The sequence below is a fragment of the Ranitomeya imitator genome, chromosome 5 (assembly GCF_032444005.1).
Source record: "Ranitomeya imitator isolate aRanImi1 chromosome 5, aRanImi1.pri, whole genome shotgun sequence".
NCBI classification, from domain to species: Eukaryota; Metazoa; Chordata; class Amphibia; order Anura; family Dendrobatidae; genus Ranitomeya; species Ranitomeya imitator.
In genome coordinates, this window is record NC_091286.1 from 298,477,523 (window position 1) to 298,496,902 (window position 19,380).

Here is a 19,380-nt window from a genome sequence, read left to right on the forward strand (position 1 = left end):
CACATGACAGCTAACGGGGGGGGGGGGGGGGGGAAGACGTCCAATAACGGATAAATTCGGCCGGCAGATTCGTTCCATGTACATTTTGATCACTGTGATAGGTTTTATCACAGTGATCAAAATAAAAAAAATAGTAAATGAACCCCCCCTTTATCACCACCATAGGTAGGGACAATAATAAAATAAAGAAAATATATATTTTTTCCCACTAGGGTTAGGGATAGAACTAGGGTTAGGGCTAGGGTAAGGCTATGTGCACACGTATTCTGGTCCTCTGCGGATTTTTTCACTGCGGATTTATCGTGGGTTTACCGCGGTTTTTCTGCGGATTTCACTGCGGTTTTACAACTACGGTTTTCTATTGGAGCAGTTGTAAAATCCGCAGAAAGAAGTAACATGCTGCGGAATGTAATCCGCTGTGTTTCCGCGCAGTTTTTTCCGCAGCATGTGCACAGCGTTTTTTGTTTCCCATAGGTTTACATTTGAACTGTAAACTCATGGGAAACTGCTGCGGACCAGCAGCTGCGGAAACACTGCGGATCCGCAGCGTTTTCGTATATGCACACGGTGCAGATTTGGCTGCGGATTGGCCGCTGCGGATTCGTAGCAGTTTTCCATCAGGTTTACAGTTCTATGTAAACCTATGTAAAACAAAATCCGCTGTGCCCATGGTGCGGAAAATACCACGCGGAAACGCTTCGTTGTATTTTCCGCAGCATGTCAATTCTTTGTGCAGATTCCGCAGTGTTTTACACCTGTTCCTCAATAGGAATCCGCAGGTGAAATCCGCACAAAAAACACTGGAAATCCGCTGTAAGTCCGCAGGTAAAACGCAGTGCCTTTTTACGTGCGGATTTTTAAAAAATGGTGCTGAAAAATCTCACACGAATCCACAACGTGGGCACACATAGCCTTAGGGTTAGGGTTGGAATTAGGGCTAGGGTTGTAAATAGGGTTAAGATTAGGCTTGTGGTTAGGGTTGTGGTTGGGGTTAGGGGTGTGTTGGGGTTAGGGTTGTGGTTAGGGGTGTGTTGGGGTTAGGGTTGTGATTAGGGTTAGGGGTGTGTTCGGGTTAGTGTTGGAGGTAGAATTGAGGGGTTTCCACTGTTTAGGCACATCAGGGTCTCCAAACGCAACATGGCGCCACTATTGATTCCAGCCAATGTTGCGTTCAAAAAGTCAAATGGTGCTCTCTCCCTTTCGAGCCCCGACGTGCGCCCAAACAGTGGTTTACCCCCACATATGGGATACCAGCATACTCTGGACAAACTGGGCAACAACTATTGGGGTCCAATTTCTCCTGTTACCCTTGTGAAAATAAAAATTGCTTGCTAAAACATCATTTTTGAGGAAAGAAAAATGATTTTTTATTTAAACGGCTCTGCGTTGTAAACTTCTGTGAAGCACTTGGGGGTTCAAAGTGCTCACCACATATCTAGATAAGTTCCTTGGGGGGTCTAGTTTGCAAAATGGGGTCAATTGTGGAGGGTTTCTACTGTTTAGGCACATCAGGGGCTCTGCAAATGCAACATGACGCCCGCAGACTATTCCATCAAAGTCTGCATTTCAAAACGTCACTACTTCCCTTCCGAGCCCCGACGTGTGCCGAAACAGAGTTTCCCCACCACATATGGGGTATCGGCAAACTCAGGACAAACTGGACAACAACTTTTGGGGTCCAATTTCTCCTGTTACTCTTGTGAAAATAAAAAATAAAATTGCGGGCTAAAAAATAATTTTTGAGAAAAAAAATGATTTTTTTTATTTTCACGGCTCTGCGTTATAAACTTCTGTGAAGCACTTGGGGGTTTAAAGTCGTCACCGCCCATCTAGATTAGTTCCATGGGAGGTCTAGTTTCCAAAATGGGGGTCACATGTGGGGGAGCTCCAATGTTTAGGCACACAGGGGCTCTCCAAACGCGACATGGTGTGTGCTAAAGATTGGAGCCAATTTTTCATTCAAAAAGTCAAATGGCGCTCCTTCCATTCCAAGCCCTGCCGTGTGCCCAAACAGTGGTTTACCCCCACATGTGAGGTATCAGTGTACTCAGGAGAAATTGCCCAATAAATTTTAGGATCCATTTTATCCTGTTGCCCATGTGGAAATGACCTAATTGAGGCTAAAAGAAATTTTTGGTGAAAAAAAAGAAGTACTTTTTCATTTTTACGGATCAATTTATGAAGCACCTGGGGGTTTAAAGTGCTCACTGCATCTGGATAAGCTCCTGGGGGGGGGGGTCTAGTTTCCAAAATGGGGTCACATGTGGGGGAGCTCCAATGTTTAGGCACACGGGCTCTCCAAACGCGACATGGTGTCCGCTAAAGATTGGAGCCAATTTTTCAGTGAAAAAGTCAAATGGCGTTCCTTCCCTTCAGAGACCTGTCGTGCGCCCAAACAGTGGTTCTCCCCCCCCACATATAGGGTATCGGCGTACTCGAGAAACTGGACCCCAAAAGTTATTGTACAGTTTGTTTTTTTTTACCCTTGGGAAAATAAAAAAATTGTTGCTAAAAGATCATTTTTGTGACTAAAAAGTTAAATGTTCATTTTTCCTTCCATGTTGCTTCTGCTACTGTGAAGCACCTGAAGGGTTAATAAACTTCTTGAATGTGGTTTTGAGCACCTTGAGGGGTGCAGTTTTTAGAATGGTGTCTCTTTTGGGTATTTTCAGCCATATAGACCCCTCAAACTGACTTCAAATGTGAGGCGGTCCCTAAAAAAAATGATTTTGTAAATTTCGTTGTAAAAATGAGAAATCGCTAGTCAACTTTTAACCCTTATAACTTCATAGCAAAAAAAAATGTTGTTTCCAAAATTGTGCTGATGTAAAGTAGATATGTGGGTAATGTTATTTATGAACTATTTTGTGTCACATAACTCTCTCGTTTAACAGAACAAAAATTCTAAATTTAAAAATTGCGAAATTTTAAAAATTTTAGCCAAATTTCCATTTTTTTCACAAATAAACGCAAAAATTATTGACCTAAATTTACCACTAACGTGAAGCCCAATATGTCACGAAAAAACAAACTCAGAACCGCTAGGATCCGTTGAAGCGTTCCTTAGTTGTTATTATTATTATTATTATTATTATTATTTATTTATATAGCACCATTGATTCCATGGTGCTGTACATGAGAAGGGGTTACATACAAGTTACAAATATCACATACAGTAAACAAACTAACAATGACGGACTGATACAGAGGGGCGAGGACCCTGCCCTTGCGGGCTTACATTCTACAGGATTATGGGGAAGGAGACAGTAGGTTGAGGGTTGCAGGAGCTCCGGTGTTGGTGAGGCGGTAGCTCCGGTGTTGGTGAGGCGGTAGCTTCGATAGTGATGAGGCAGCAGCGGTGTCAGTGCAGGCTGTAGGCTTTCCTGAAGAGATGAGTTTTCAGGTTCCGTCTGAAGGATCCGACTGTGGTTGATAGTCGGACGTGTTGGGGCAGAGAGTTCCAGAGGATGGGGGATATTCGGGAGAAGTCTTGGAGGCGATTGGATGAGGAGCGAATAAGTGTGGAGGAGAGAAGGAGGTCTTGGGAGGACCGGAGATCACGTGGGGAAGATATCGAGAGATTAGTTCAGAGATATATGGAGGAGGCAGGTTGTGGATGGCTTTGTAGGTCAGTATTAGCAATTTGAACTGGATACGCTGAGGGAATGGGAGCCAGTGAAGAGATTTGCAGAGGGGGGAAGCGGAGGAGTAGCAAGGAGAGAGATGGATTAGTCGGGCAGCAGAGTTAAGGATGGACTGGAGAGGTGCAAGGGTGTTAGCAGGGAGGCCACAGAAAAGGATGTTGCAGTAGTCAAGGCGGGAAATGATGAGGGCGTGCACAAGCATTTTAGTAGATGGGGGTTGAGGAAGGGACACTGGTCAGAATTGCAAAAAACGGCCAGGTCATGAAGGGGTTCAAGGGGTTTTCCCACGAACAAAAGTTCATTTTAAAAATTGTCTGTGTCTGACAGTGTACCGAACATACCACAGCTCCTGGGCAGGGGAGGAAGCAAAAGACAATACTGACATTACAGCAGGAGATCACAGAGGATACATTTTGTGAGGTAAAATATTTTTTAAAAAGTCAGTGAAATATTTTACCTCATAAAATGAATCCACTGTGATCCCCTGCTGTAATGTCAGTATTGTCTTTTGCTTCCTCCACTGACCAGGAGATGTGGTATGCTCCGTGCATAGACACAGTCAATTTTTAAAATGAACTTTCGTTCGTGGGAAAACCCCTTTAGGCTATGTGCACACGTATTCTGGTCCACTGCGGATTTTTCCACAGCAGATTTGATAAATCAGCAGTGCAAAACCGCTGCGGATTTACCGCGTTTTTTTTGCGGTTTTCACAACTGCTGTTTTCCATAGGTTAAATAAAACACTAAGGTGGAACAATATGAGGTCACCAACATCATAGTTTAACGCGAATAGGGTATATTTAATCCAGAGAAAAATGGGACCAGAAGAAGGACCATAGCGGACCACTGCACTCAAATAGACATAAACCAACAGAGAAAAAGAAGAAGCAGCATAAAGTCCGGGTATAAGTGTAGAGCTCCTCTATTTATTGAACCCAGCGCTACACTAATGTACCCCTTGAGAAAGGCAATAGCCGAAACGCGCGTCGGGGGGGACAGGGGTGAGGTGCCAGTCTACGCAGTGATTGTCTTCCACACTGACCGGTATGTATATCAGCGATAGCTATTGTGTATGTGTTTTTATATATACTTATTTGGACCTGTGTGTCCAATCTATGTAGTTACACTTTATTCGCCTGCACAATCTTCTGATTGTTCTGTGTTATCTGTCTCGGTTTCAATGTGGATGTATTTGTATTGTAAGCACCTGTCCCCTGTTCGTGTAGGTGCGTGCTGAGTATAGCACGGGGATTATTTCCCCCTGTCGTTTTTTAACCTGGTATTATTATTAATAAAGCTTTTTCTACACTTATACCCGGACTATATGCTGCTTCTTCTTTTTCTCTGTTGGTTTATGTTTTCCATAGGGAAGATCGGAGGAAACAGGAGTATTTAGGGTTAAAAAATAGTAAGCTTTATTACAAAAACATATCAAGTCATATAAATATATTCCAAAAAGTGATACTAAAACCGGATGATGTGCCAGATCAATAGCGCCATCTATGCCCCAATAGTACATAATACATAGTGATAGGTAAAGAGGAAAGTATGTTCCAAAAAAAAAAAAAATATCTATGTTCTGACCAAGTGGTCAAAAATGTGCAAATATGCAGCAGGAACAAAACTCACCAAAGGATAGATGGGGGAAGTGGCACTAGATCGCAAAACCCTGTTTATACTGTTTTCCATAGGGGCAGCTGTAAAACCGCTGTGGAATCCGCAGAAAGAAGGACATGCTGCGGAATGTAATCCGCTGCGTTTCCGCGTGTTTTTTTTCCGCAGCATGTGCACAGCGTTTTGTTTCCCATAGGTTTACATTGAACTGTAAACTCATGGGAAACTGCTGCGGACACGCTGCGGAATCCGCAGCGTTTTCTGCATCGTGTGCACATACCCTTAATGTGCCCGGCTTCCTCTGCCTGTAGACACATCGCACATCTGCCACCGGGATCAGCCTAATGATTTACTGCACCTGCGCATAATTCGCGCAGGCGCAGTAAATCAGACCGCCACCATCTTTGTGCAGACAGATAGCAGCGGTCAAAACTGTGCATGCGCTCCTCCTGTACAAAGATGGTGGCAGTCAGTGAATCATTCGGCTGATCCCGGCAGCGTGTTCGTGACAGTGTTCCGCTGTTGGCACCGCTCAAGAGGCTGAGTGTGTGTGTGGTGCGACGGTGTTCCACTAGTGGTACCGCGCAATAGGTTGGTACCAGCAGCAGTTTCCATACTAAGACACCCATTACTTGGGTGTCCCAATATGGCGGTCGGTGAACTTCCTCCGCTTGGAATTCTGGGATACGGTGACATCTGGACAGAACAGGAAATGAAAACATTACGAGGCAATTATATAAATAGATAATCACATTATTGGTATTGTCTCGACCATAACAACCTTTGCAATAAATTTGTAGCATTATTTATGATTGATTTTTATGCTAATAAAAACTAAAAACTGCAGTGGAATTGTTTTTTATGTAAATCAAAGTGAATAAGTTAAACTCGAATGTATGTTTACAATTTCCAAAGTAAAGTATGGCCACCAAAATTCAAAGATTAAAGTTTAAATAAAATATTGAGGTCTTCAATCCAGAACTGGTATGGGCCATTTTGGGGTTTCATGCAGTTGCTTCTGAGAGATGTAACTTGCCCAAAGCTTTGTTTGTAAGTTACAATTCACATATCCTTTATTTTCTTAACAGAATTTTCCGTCAAAGGATCTTTTGCATTGCCAGTCCAAAGAGGTGGTTGAAGCACATTTTATGTCATCTGTGAAGGAGGCTGATACTTTAAAGCACAAAAGTCAAGTCATAAATGAAATGCAGAAGAAGGATCACAAACAACTATGGATGGGTTTACAGAATGGTATGTATTCCACTGAGAGTGTGTTATTCTTAGGAAGGAAGTGTGTGGGGGTGGTGTCCCACTGTTAGGACCCCTACCATAATAATAATAATTATTCATTTTTGTAGTGCCATTTATTCCATGGCGCTTTACATGTGAAAAAAGGGGCATACATAGACATGTACAATCAACATGAGTAATATAATGCACACAAGTATCGAAGGGAGAGGACCCTGCCCACTAGGGCTCACAGTCTACCGGGGTTGGGTGAGGATACACTAGGAGAGGGTAGAGCTGGTTGTGTGGTGGTTCAGTAGACTGAGGATCTATGCAGGTTGTAGGCTTCTCGGAAGAGGAGATTCTTTTTGAAAGTTTTCTCGGTAGGCAAAAGTCTGATGTGTTGTGGTAGAGAGTTCCAGAGTATGGGGGAATTACGGGAGAAGTCTTGGATGCGGTTGTGGGAAGAAGCGGTAAGAGGGGAGTAGAGAAGGAGATCTTGAGAGGATCGAAGGTTGCATGTAGGAAAGTACCGGGCGACCATGTCACAGATGTATGGAGGAGACAGGTTGTAGATGGCTTTGTATGTCATAGTTAGGGTTTTGAACTGGAGCCTCTGGACAATTGGAAGCCAGTGAAGGGCTTGGCAGAGAGGAGAGGCCTGGGAATAACTGGGAAACAGGTGGATTAGTCGGGCAGCAGAGTGTAGGATGGATTGGAGTGGTGCAAGATTGCTAGAGGGGAGGCCAGATAGCATGAGGCTTGAACCGGGCTCTGAATTGCCATATGTGAATGGAGCGGTGGTCAATCATTTTGGTCCATTCATTCTTATGGGCTTGTTGAAAACTTGTTGATCTCGGATATCATCTGCATATCTGATATCAGTGGTGCAGCAGCGCATGTGATCAACCTCTGCGCCGCTTCACACAGGGCTGTTCTGAGCCCTGGTTCTTGGGATCGGTCAGGGATCCAGCTATTGGACCCCCTGGTGATCGGAAAGTTATCCCCTATCACTTTAATGGTATGTTCACACTGGGTGTTTTTGCAGCTTATTTTTCTGCAAGAAAACCTGATTTCTTGGCAGAAAAGAAGCTGCGGCAAAAATGCAAATTTTAGTGTTTTTTTTTTTTTGCGGTTTTGGTGCGTTCTTTTCATCCATTTTGGAGGCTAAATTGGGTCTCTTTATGCCTTCTAATGAAGTTGAGTGCCCCTAGAGAAAAAAAAAACTTCTGTAAAACGTTACCTCCTTTGAAAACCCGGCAATTCAAGTGCCGCTACAGTAAAATCCCACTTACAGGTTAGAATAGATAGAATCGATATATACAAATAGAATATATACAGTTAAGTCCATATATATTTGGACAGAGACAACATTTTTCTAATTTCGGTTATAGATTCAGAAGTTCAGAATTTCGGCTTTCATTTGAGGGTATCCACATTAAAATTGGATGAAGGGTTTAGGAGTTTCAGCTCCTTAACATGTCACCCTGTTTTTAAAGGGACCAAAAGTAATTGGACAATTGACTCCAAGGCTATTTCATGGACAGTTGTGGGCAATCCCTTCGTTATGTCATTCTCAATTAAGCAGATAAAAGGCCTGGAGATGATTTGAGGTATGGTGCTTGCATTTGGAAGGTTTTGCTGCGAAATAAACATGCGGTCAAAGGAGCTCTCCATGCAGGTGAAACAAGCCATCCTTAAGCTGCGAAAACAGAAAAAACCCATCCGATAAATTGCTACAATATTAAAAGTGGCAAAATCTACAGTTTGGTACCCTGTCTCCCTGAAAATAAGACACCGTCTTATATTAATTTTTGCTCCGAAAGTTGCACCATGTCTTATTTTTTTTTTTGGGGGGGGGTGGGGGAGGGAGTTGGGGGGCAAAAAGTATTGACAATTTTTTTTTAACAAAAGAATTAACATCTATTAACATACCAGCATATGCTGAACGGTAGTCATCAAAAAACAGTAGAAAGAAATAAACTGTGAATCGTATCAAGAATTTCTTGTTACTACCGTATAATTACGGTATTTCCATGTGCAACATGTAAAACAGCGAACAATGGGTCATTTACTGATCTCAATATTTAATAACACAAAACAAGATTTATTCATTGACAACCATGTCATCATCTTCTGGAACAACAACAAGAGAAAGAAAGCTATGCAAATAGGGCGCACGCCCAAAAAAATACAAACTGAATAGCAAAAAATACAAAAATAATTTATTAAAGAAACAAACAAATGCACAAAAATAAAAACATATAAAATACAACAACCACACTACTGGCCCCAAGATATTCATATATAAACAGCCCAAATATAAATGATATTAAACGACAGCAATAAAGACATGCCACAATTGGATTGTTATACCATAGAAGTATATGCATGAATATATATACATACCTTTCCCAAAACAATATATGGGAAAGGCCTATAATATGGAAAAATAAGAACCCCCTGATACTTATATAGGTAAAATATGACTCAATATTTCAAATGGCCACAATATAACAATATCTATACAAATATAAACATATATGAGCATAAAGAGTCTGGGCGTCCCCAGACAACCTTGCAATAAATAAAGTGCCCTAATATAGAGAAAGAGACTAATACCATCAATGGGGCCCCAATAAGCGCATAAGAGAATAATATAAAAAATAAATAAATAAATAAATAAATCCCCAAAAAATAATAAAAAAAAAAAAATTATGAGATATTAGCTAAGTAAAGAGATGCGACAAGCAAAGCAGCCAGGTGGGGAAATAAACCCACTCAGGTATAGAGAAGGCGTCCATAAAAATGGAAGTATGTGGCACAATGATGTAAAAAGATACAGGGGTTAAAGATAAATACCCAGAGTAGGTCATCCAGTATGTGGCATGGGTCGTCGGCAGTCAGTAGTCAAAGGTGGAAAAGGGCGAACCCGGGATACTTAGAGAGTGTGGGGGGAGCCCCACGCGTATCGCTGCTAGACGCAGCTTCGTCTAGCTGCGATACGCGTGGGGCTCCCCCCACACTCCCCCCACACTCTCTAAGTATCCCGGGTTCGCCCTTTTCCACCTTTGACTACTGACTGCCGACGACCCATGCCACATACTGGATGACCTACTCTGGGTATTTATCTTTAACCCCTGTATCTTTTTACATCATTGTGCCACATACTTCCATTTTTATGGACGCCTTCTCTATACCTGAGTGGGTTTATTTCCCCACCTGGCTGCTTTGCTTGTCGCATCTCTTTACTTAGCTAATATCTCATAATTTTTTTTTTTTTATTATTTTTTGGGGATTTATTTATTTATTTATTTATTTTTTATATTATTCTCTTATGCGCTTATTGGGGCCCCATTGATGGTATTAGTCTCTTTCTCTATATTAGGGCACTTTATTTATTGCAAGGTTGTCTGGGGACGCCCAGACTCTTTATGCTCATATATGTTTATATTTGTATAGATATTGTTATATTGTGGCCATTTGAAATATTGAGTCATATTTTACCTATATAAGTATCAGGGGGTTCTTATTTTTCCATATTATAGGCCTTTCCCATATATTGTTTTGGGAAAGGTATGTATATATATTCATGCATATACTTCTATGGTATAACAATCCTATTGTGGCATGTCTTTATTGCTGTTGTTTAATATCATTTATATTTGGGCTGTTTATACAGAAATATCTGTATATGAATATCTTGGGACCAGTAGTGTGGTTGTTGTATTTTATATGTTTTTATTTTTGTGCATTTGTTTCTTTCTTTAATAGATTATTTTTGTATTTTTTGCTATTCAGTTTGTATTTTTTGGGGCGTGCGCCCTATTTGCATAGCTTTCTTTCTCTTGTTGTTTTTCCATGATGTTTTTGCTATGCATTGAGCTGCACCCCTTTATATGTTCATCATAATTATGGTAGTCGCCCAGTTGTGGTGCTCCCTAACTCTCTAAATATCATCTTCTGGAACATCATCACAACAATCCAAACTCTGAAGTTCCTGTGGAATTTCTTGTGACTCAATTTCTTTCGGAATCATTGGCCCATATTTCTCTTGTCTAGAAATAGCACTGTCCTTAAATGAGCACTGCTTGTCAAGGTAGCCTGCTCGAAGTGCATTTGCAATTCAAGTGCCAGTGATTTTCTCCCATGAATTCTTCACCCAAGTCACAATCTCTGGCAGTTTAGGTTTCACAAAGTTTCCACGTTGATTTCAATCCATTCTATTTTCAATGTAGTCATTGATTTCCACATGCAAATTGTCCTTGAATGGCTTGTTAATGGTGATATCAAGGGACTGGAGATAAGCCGTCATTCCTGCAGGAATCATTATTTGTTCTATTTTTCTCTCATGAAGGAAGTTCTTCATGTCTTTGGCGCGGTGTGTGCTGGCTGCATCCCAGATCAGCATTCCTCTTTGGCTCCCTCGCATAACAAGCGGCAGCATTGAATCGACCCACTTCCTTATAACTGCTTGTGTGGCCCAGGCTTTTTCAGTTTCAAGAATATAAATGCCTGAAACACGTTCAATCTTGTCTATCTTGCCCTTTGAAATGAGTAAAGGTGGGTGTAACGGGGTCTACTGTGCTGTAATACCTCTTTCAGCACCCCCCGTGTTTCAGGAGGTCCACTCTGCTTTTGCTGGATTCTGAATGAAGGACGCTGGCTGGAATTCCTTGATTACGTGAGAGCATATAAAAGCTGACTGATACTCCACGTATTTCCAGTCTAAAAGAACACACTTTATTCACAGCACTCAGAATATATAACACAGATACACAGGGCAGGCCAATAGAAAAAGCAGGCCAGACATACATTACAATAGCCGCAGGGGGCCGGAGCCTGCTGATATTTACTGTGGGAATTACAAAGGTGGGGGAGGTCAGAAGGAGAATATCTTGTCCCCACTGACCAGGGGCGCAGCCTGTGGACTGATGCATTTCACATGGAACCTATTATACATAATATATACTGCATAACATATTCTTGGTGCTGGGGGTTCTGTAACACGGCTCCCCTTTTCAGCGACGCGATCGGCATACACAGTCTGATCCTTAACGGATCGGTTTGGGGATGACCGAAGTTTATGGGGTTGGTACAAGTTCAGTTTGTCGACTTAGTCCATCGGCGTTACCGTTTTGTTTGCCGGGTCTGTAGTGGATGGTGAAGTCCAGAGGTTGCAGGGCTAAACTCCACCGCAGTAATCTGGCGTTGTCTCCGGAGACCCGATTAAGCAAGACTAGGGGATTATGGTCCGTTAGGAGGGAAAACTGTTGTCCATAAAAATATGGTTGTAACTTTTTGAGTGCCCATACTATTGCCAGGCACTCCTTCTCGATGGCCGCATAACTCACTTCACGGGGCAGTAGTTTCCGACTCGGGTAAGCTACCGGGTGTTCTTGGCCGTCCGGCCCGCCTTGGCTTAGTACTGCCCCCAATCCAAACATAGAAGCGTCTGTGTGAACAAGGAAACGTTTAGTTGGATCGGGTGCGGCTAATACAGGGGTATTGGTGAGGGCGTCCTTTAGCTGGCGGAAGGCTTCCTCACACTCTGGGGTCCAGGTTACCTGGCGGGGTTGGTTCTTACGGGTCAGATCAGTGAGGGGCTTTGCCACGCTGCTGTAATTGGGAACGAATTTCCTGTAATACCCCGCTGTCCCTAGAAACGCCATGACCTGGGTTTTAGTGTGTGGGGTGGGCCATTTGGCTATGGCCTCAATCTTGGCTGGTTCTGGTCTCTGTTTCGCACTTCCCACCCAATGCCCTAAATACTGAACCTCTGCTTTGCACACGTGACACTTGTTTGGGTTCAGGGTGATTCCGGCCTTGTGGATCCTGTCTAAAACTGTCTTTAGGTAATTTAGATGCTCTTCCCATGTCGCGCTGTATATGGCAATGTCATCTGGGTAGGCACACGCAAAGTCCTGGAGACCATCCAGAAGCCGGTTAGCCAGCCTCTGGAAGGTCGCCGGGGCAGTCTTCATCCCGAATGGCATAACTCGAAACTGGAATAAGCCAAATGGGGTGACAAATGACGACTTGGGAATAGCATCAGGACTAAGGGGAATCTGCCAGTAGCCTTTGCATAGATCGATGGTGGTCAAATACTTTGCCACTGCCAGCCGGTCTAACAAGTCATCCACACGCGGCATGGGATACGCATCCGTCACTGTTTTCTCATTGAGCTTACGATAGTCTACACAAAACCATGTAGTCCCATCCTTCTTGGGCACTAACACTATGGGGGATGCCCAGGGACTATCTGACTCTTCAATGACCCCTAAACGCAACATCTCTTGTATCTCTTGTCGCATCCCTTCTCGTACAGACTCAGGGATGCGGAAGGCGGGTTGTCGCAGGGGGGTCTGATCCTGGGTCTCAACCTTGTGTTGTGCCAGGTGAGTGTACCCGGGCTGCCTCAACAACTCCTCCGCCTGCTGTCTCTCCCGGGGACCTAAGTCTTCACCCCAGTGTACCTGGTCCCATGTTTTAGATAGAGGAGGACGGACGGAGGAAGTCCGGCTAAATCCTCTGCTTCAGGTGCACAGATGGCCACTACCTCTTCAGGGCGCTCCCGATAGGGCTTCAGCATATTCACGTGGAACATGCAGATAACCCTGGGGTCGTCACAATCGGCGACATTATAGGTGGTGTCGGCAATTTTCCCCACTACCTGGTAGGGCCCCTGCCATGCAGCTTGGAACTTGTTCTGCCTAGTGGGCTCTAACACCAGGACCTTCTGCCCTATTTCCAAGGTGCGCTCTCTGGCCCTCCGATCGTACGATACGCGCTGGCGCCGCTGGGCCACCTGCATGGTCCCATGTACAGCCTGGATCAGCTCCTGTAGGTGGTCCCAGAATTCCAGCACATAGGGTACAATAGGTACCCCTTCTATGATGCCCTCCCCTTCCCAGTGTTCTAGCACTAAGTCTAGGGGTCCCCTTACCCGTCTCCTGTATACTAGTTCGAATGGGGAGAACCCCGTGGATTCTTGGTGCACCTCTCGATAGGCAAACAGGAGGTGAGGCAAGAATTTCTCCCAGTCCCTGTAGGTCCTGGTAAAAGTCCCAATGAGTTGTTTTAACGTCCCGTTAAAGCGTTCACACAACCCATTGGTTTGCGGGTGGTACGGGGCGCTTCTAATGGACTTTATGCCGCACAGCTTCCACAGTTGGTTGGTCACCTCTGCTGTACACTGGGTACCCTGGTCTGAGATAATCTCCCGGGGAAATCCAACCCATGAGAACACCTGGAGCAGGGCAGCCGCCACCGTCTCTGCCAGTATGTTAGGTAACGCAACCGCCTCTGGATACCGTGTGGCATAATCTACCACTGACAATATATACCTTTTCCCTGACGGACTGGGTTTGGCTAACGGCCCTATCAGATCGACCGCTACTCGGCTAAATGGTTCCTCCACAATGGGGAGGGGGCGTAATTTGGCCGTGCATCGATCTCCCCTCTTGCCAATGCACTGGCAACTGTCACAGGTCTGGCAGTATTGACGGACATCATAGGTTACCCCCGGCCAAAAGAAGTTTTGTGTCAGACGATGCCTGGTGCGACTGACGCCGAAGTGCCCGGCCAAGGGTATGTCATGAGAGATTCGCAGTAACTCCTGCCTATACTTCCTGGGAACTACCAGCTGTCGTTTTATAGTGGGGCTCGTCCCTGTGTGGTGCTGCTCTGTGATCCGGTAGAGGAGTCCCTGCTTCCATATAAACTGTTCCCCTTCCAGTACCCCTCTCCCCTCCTGTGCCTTCCCACGATATCCCTCCAATGAAGGATCCTCAAGTAACTCCCTCTTAAATTCATCTGGGGTGGCCCAAGAAATGTGTCTGGCTATGGGAATACGTGTAGGGCTGGGATGTCTTACCTGGGCCTCCTCTGAGTGTGATTCCGCCTCCGCAGCTCGAGCTTGTCTCCGGGTGGTCTCAGGATATGTCTCAGCCAGAGGGATAACCGAGAAGGCAGACAACATGGACCCCAAGTCATTTCCCAGCAAAACGTCTGCAGGCAAATCCTCCATCAAGCCGACCTCAACAAGGCCATCCCCAACTCCCCAGTTCAGGTGAATCCTGGCAGTGGGCAGTCGATGTATGGCTCCCCCTGCTACACGGACTGCCACTGTCTGGTCCGTCTTCTCTTGGTCCCGGACGAGATGAGGCTTCACAAGGGTCAAAGTTGCTCCGGAATCTCTTAGTCCCTGCATGTGTTTCCCATTAACCCACACGACCTGTCGATGCTGTTGTCGATTATCTGCGCGGGCTGCCTGCACGGGGTCTACTTCATGCAGCACTTCCTCCATGTCTTCCGCCTTTTGGTTAGTTGTAGCCCCCAATGCCGGGTCAGCTTCGCCTTGGTAGCAGTGTACAGCGGCCCGGCGGAAGGTAGCTGTTCCCGCCTTTGGCCACTGGTTATGCTGAGTCCGGTTGGGACATTGTCTTTGCAGGTGGCCCAGCTGATGGCAGGGGTGGCATCACGCCCCAGGGGAACTGTGGTAGGCCGGGTTTCTAGCTGGTCCCCCTACAATCTTCGGTGGTTTGGGGCCCTCCAGGTCCATGGGCGGACCCCTAGTGACCATCTTTGATCCGGACAACTGAGGCTTCCTGGCGTCATGATGTTCATCGGCCAGACGAGCGGCTTCCTCGAGTCATTGGCAGCCTGTCCCGAAGCCATTCCTGTGTCTCGGGATTTAGTCCATTAAAGAATCGTTCTAACAAGAAGAGCTGGAGGACGTCCTCCTTAGTGGTTGCTTGGCTCCCTTGTACCCACTGTAGCGGTGACCGCCGTAATTTACAGGCCCATTCAGCGTGGGTATCGGTTACTCATTTTATTAGTCCGCTGAACTTTTGGCGGTATGCCTCTGGTGTCAGCGCATACCGGGCCAAGATCACTTCTTTGATCCGCTCATAGTCCATACAGTCCTCATCAGGTACCGTGCGATAGGCGTCCGCTGCCCGGCCTGTCAGCTTGCTGGCCAGAATCTGAACCCGTTCCTCCGGCTTCACTTGATGAAGGGCACACTGCTGCTCAAAGTCCTGCAGAAAGCCATCAGTCTTCCTCTGCCTCCCCCAACTGTCGGAAGGCATTATACTGGATCTTTTTGTGGCTTACTGTTGAAGGTACCTGGTCGGGGGCCAGAGCTCCCCCTGCTCGCTGACTCTCCTCTCTCCGCTCTGCCATCTCCATCTTGGCCAGCTCCACTTTGGTCCGCTCTGCCATCTTTTCCTTCAGATCAGTACGTGCATCAGCCATCACCTCTCGTATGATCTCTACTGCAGGGTTTGGGCCATAGAACGCCAGTCTGTTCTTTACCTCCCTCTGGAATTCAGTCTCCTCCACGTTCACATTGGGGGGCGCTGCACTGTCGTGTTCCATGATGGCTGCTATCAAATCCGCTTTTGTTTTGTTGCTGGCGAGTAACCCTCGGGCTTCCACCAGATCTTTTAATGTAGTCCTCTTTAACTTCTGCCAGTAGTCTTCCATTCATTCCTTTCCTCCTGTAGAAGGGGTATCACATCTCGCTGTCTGCCGCCAGTGTAACGGGGTCTACTGTGCTGTAGTACCTCTTTCAGCACCCCCCGTGTTTCAGGAGGTCCACTCTGCTTTTGCTGGATTCTGAATGAAGGACCCTGGCTGGAATTCCTTGATTACGTGAGAGCATATAAAAGCTGACTGATAGTCCACGTATTTCCAGTCTAAAAGAACACACTTTATTCACAGCACACAGAATATATAACACAGATACACAGGGCAGGCCAATAGAAAAAGCAGGCCAGACATGCATTACAATAGCCGCAGGGGGCCGGAGCCTGCTGATATTTACTGTGGGAATTACAAAGGTGGGGGAGGTCAGAAGGAGAATATCTTGTCCCCTCTGACCAGGGGCGCAGCCTGTGGACTGATGCATTTCACATGGAACCTATTATACATAATATATACTGCATAACATATTCTTGGTGCTGGGGGTTCTGTAACAGTGGGACTTTAGTGCCAGTGGAGGGAACGTACACTGAGGAGGCACCTTGTTGTTCAATTGTTTGAGATGCTTGGCCCATAAACACTGCAGTTTCATACATGGCAATCATGTTGGAAAGATTGTTTTTAGAGAAGTCAGGGTCATCAACAAAGGTCTTGAATGCAAATGCGCGTTTAATAATTTCAGCATCTTCCAGCCTAAAGAGTGTTGTGGATCTTCTCAAAGACAGTTCACTTCGTTGAAGGAAGTTATCCAGCCAGTGTTGATGCCTTGAATTCTTCAGGGGAAATTTCAAACTGTGGTGCCGTTGCAAGGGCAAATTCTTGAATCTGAGCCCTAGTCACAACCAATTTCTTTGCTCTCCTGTCAGCAACCCACTCACAGATCAGGTCTTCCAGCTCGAATATAATGGTTGCCGACCAGATCCATAAGAGCGGATACTTTTAAAATTGAGAATACCCATTTAAGTCGAAAATTCAGAAATCTTGCAGTTCCCGAGTTACGAACTTAAAACTTGTGGATGACCCATAGTTAGGAATGTAAAATGTTGTGAATTCTGCTCTTGGGTTCCCTCCAGTGGTTGTAGGTGGGAATGCAGTTGTCTGAGTCACAGACCTGGCCAGGTGTATCGGATGATTACAATTCTGACTGGGATATTTAAGTGGGCAGGATCCTTTAGCCCTTGCCATTAGTCAATGTTCCTTGTGTAGTGTTGGATCACTTTCTGGCTTCTCCTGCTCGCTGCCTATTTCAGCAAAGATAAGTGTTTGGTTTTTTTTTCTGTGGCACACTGCCAGTGTGCTTGTTTCCGTTTTATTCCTGCTCTGATTGTAGGATTCACTGGAGTTGCAGATTTACGCTCCTACATCTTTTAGTAAAGATGTAGGAAGTTTTTGTATATTCTGCTGTGGATGTTTTGAAGGGTTTTTTATACTGACCGCACAGAACTCTGTCCTATCTAGCTAGAGTGGCCTCCTGTGCTAATCCTGTTTTTCTGCCTGTGTATGTTTTTTCCTCTCCTACTCACCGCCAATATTTGTGGGGGGCTGTCTATCCTTTGGGGATTTTCTCTGAGGCAAGATAGTATTCCTATTTCCATCTTTAGGGGTATATAGTTCTCCGGCTGTGACGAGGTGTCTAGGTGTGTTAGGTACACTCCACGGCTACTTCTAGTTGCGGTGTTAAGTTCAGGATTGCGGTCAGTACAGTGGCCACTTTCTCCAGTGAATGTACTCATGCAGCTCCTAGGTCACCGGATCACAACAGTAAAATAATTATAAAGAAACCAAAAAAAATCCCTTACCCGGTTCTCACCTTTCAGGCCGCCCCACTGCCTGCCATCCGGTCCTCTTATTTCTGCAATTGCTTCCTTAATCCCTGGTATCTTAACTATATGCTAGCATTTCCAACCACGTCAAAGCCTGAAAATCATTGGTTGTTGTGATGTCATGAAATACACTGCAACCTTGCGATGCTCTGTAACCTCTGAGACATTGACCAGCCGAAAGGCCTGGCCTGTAGTGTAGATTCAATGCACTACGGGTAAAAAAAGAGGACTGAATGGCGAGCAGCAGGGTGGCTGGAGACATAAGCGATAAGGTATTTATTTTTATTTTTTTATATACTAACCCTGTACCTGTTCCAATCTACATGTAAATTGAACTTAAAGGGACACTGTCACCTGAATTTGGAGGGAACAATCTTTAGCCATGGAGGCGGGGTTTTGGGGTTTTTGATTCACCCTTTCCTTACCCGCTGGCTGCAATATTGGATTGAAGTTCATTCTCTGTCCTTCATAGTACACACCTGGGCAAGGCAAGATTGTCTTGTGCAGGCATGTACTACGGAGGACGGAGAATGAACGTCAATCCAATATTGCAGCCAGCATGCAGCCAGCGGGTAAGGAAAGGGTGAATCAAACACCTGAAAACTCCGCCTCCATGGCTAAAGATTGTTCCCTCCAAATTCAGGTGACAGTGTCCCTTTAAAGGAAATCAGTCATGGTAAACACTATTAACCTGGTGATAATGGATTAAACTGCAGGTCAATTGTGCTTTAATGCTTCCGCACTGAAAGACTGGCTACCTGGAGGAAATTAACTTTATTCCTCTCCACAGTCTTTGACTTTCAGTCCAAGAGGAATGGCCAGTGTGGGCTTCAGTCACCACTCAGTACATGGAGAGCAGCAGCTGTAACCAAGCCCCAGCACTGACTGACAGACGGCTCAGTAGTGCATTTGTTTCTGCTCTTTGATCGTAGAGCATCATGATGTAGAGACAGAGAGCCACAAGCTATAGGGGAAACAGCTAGTATATGGAAGAAGGTTCTTGTGTCGGATGAGATGAAAATAGAACTTTTTGGGCTAAATGCAAAGCACGGACACTACACATCACCCTTACAACACCATTCCCACCGTCAAGCATGGTTGTCACAGCATCATTCTGTGGGGAAGCTTTTCTTCAGCATGTACAGGAAAGTTGGTCAGAGTTGAAGGATGGAGCGAAATGCAGGGCAAACCGGGGTGTGTAGCCTAGCACCTGATGTGAGCGGTCGGCTTCTGGAGCTCCTCCGCTGTGACTCTGCATTTATCCTCAAGATAAGATCTCTCTGGAAGTTATAACCCTTGTGTGGCTGAGGGAGGTTACCGGAGGTCAACCCCGACATGTGAAGCTGTGCAGAGCTGCAGATATGGTCCGGAAAAGGCAGCAGGACGCCAAGGCAGGAGCAGTGACCCGGAACCAAGATGGCGCCGACAGTGTGGAGAGAGCTGAGAGAGCACACTCTGCAAATGCAAAGAGGCTAGAAGTGGCTGCTAAGCTTGAAAAGTATGCCTGGGTGGACGGAGCAGGGAAAGAGCTGGCTGAAGAGGAGGAGGAACAGGCTGGAGAGAAAATGAAAGTGCAAGGAGAAGTT

The 19,380-nt window shown here is 45.4% G+C and overlaps 1 protein-coding gene across 7 annotated transcripts in view; it reads left to right on the plus strand.

The window, feature by feature from the left end:
• ATG5 (autophagy related 5) overlaps window positions 1-19,380 on the plus strand; it is a 260,439-nt gene that overhangs the window by 30,357 nt on the left and 210,702 nt on the right. For all 7 annotated transcript variants that reach the window (XM_069726288.1, XM_069726292.1, XM_069726291.1 and 4 more), the window contains exon 5: window positions 6,347-6,509. In XM_069726288.1, coding sequence (XP_069582389.1) covers window positions 6,347-6,509 — 163 coding nt within the window. The remainder of the gene's footprint in view (window positions 1-6,346; window positions 6,510-19,380) is intronic.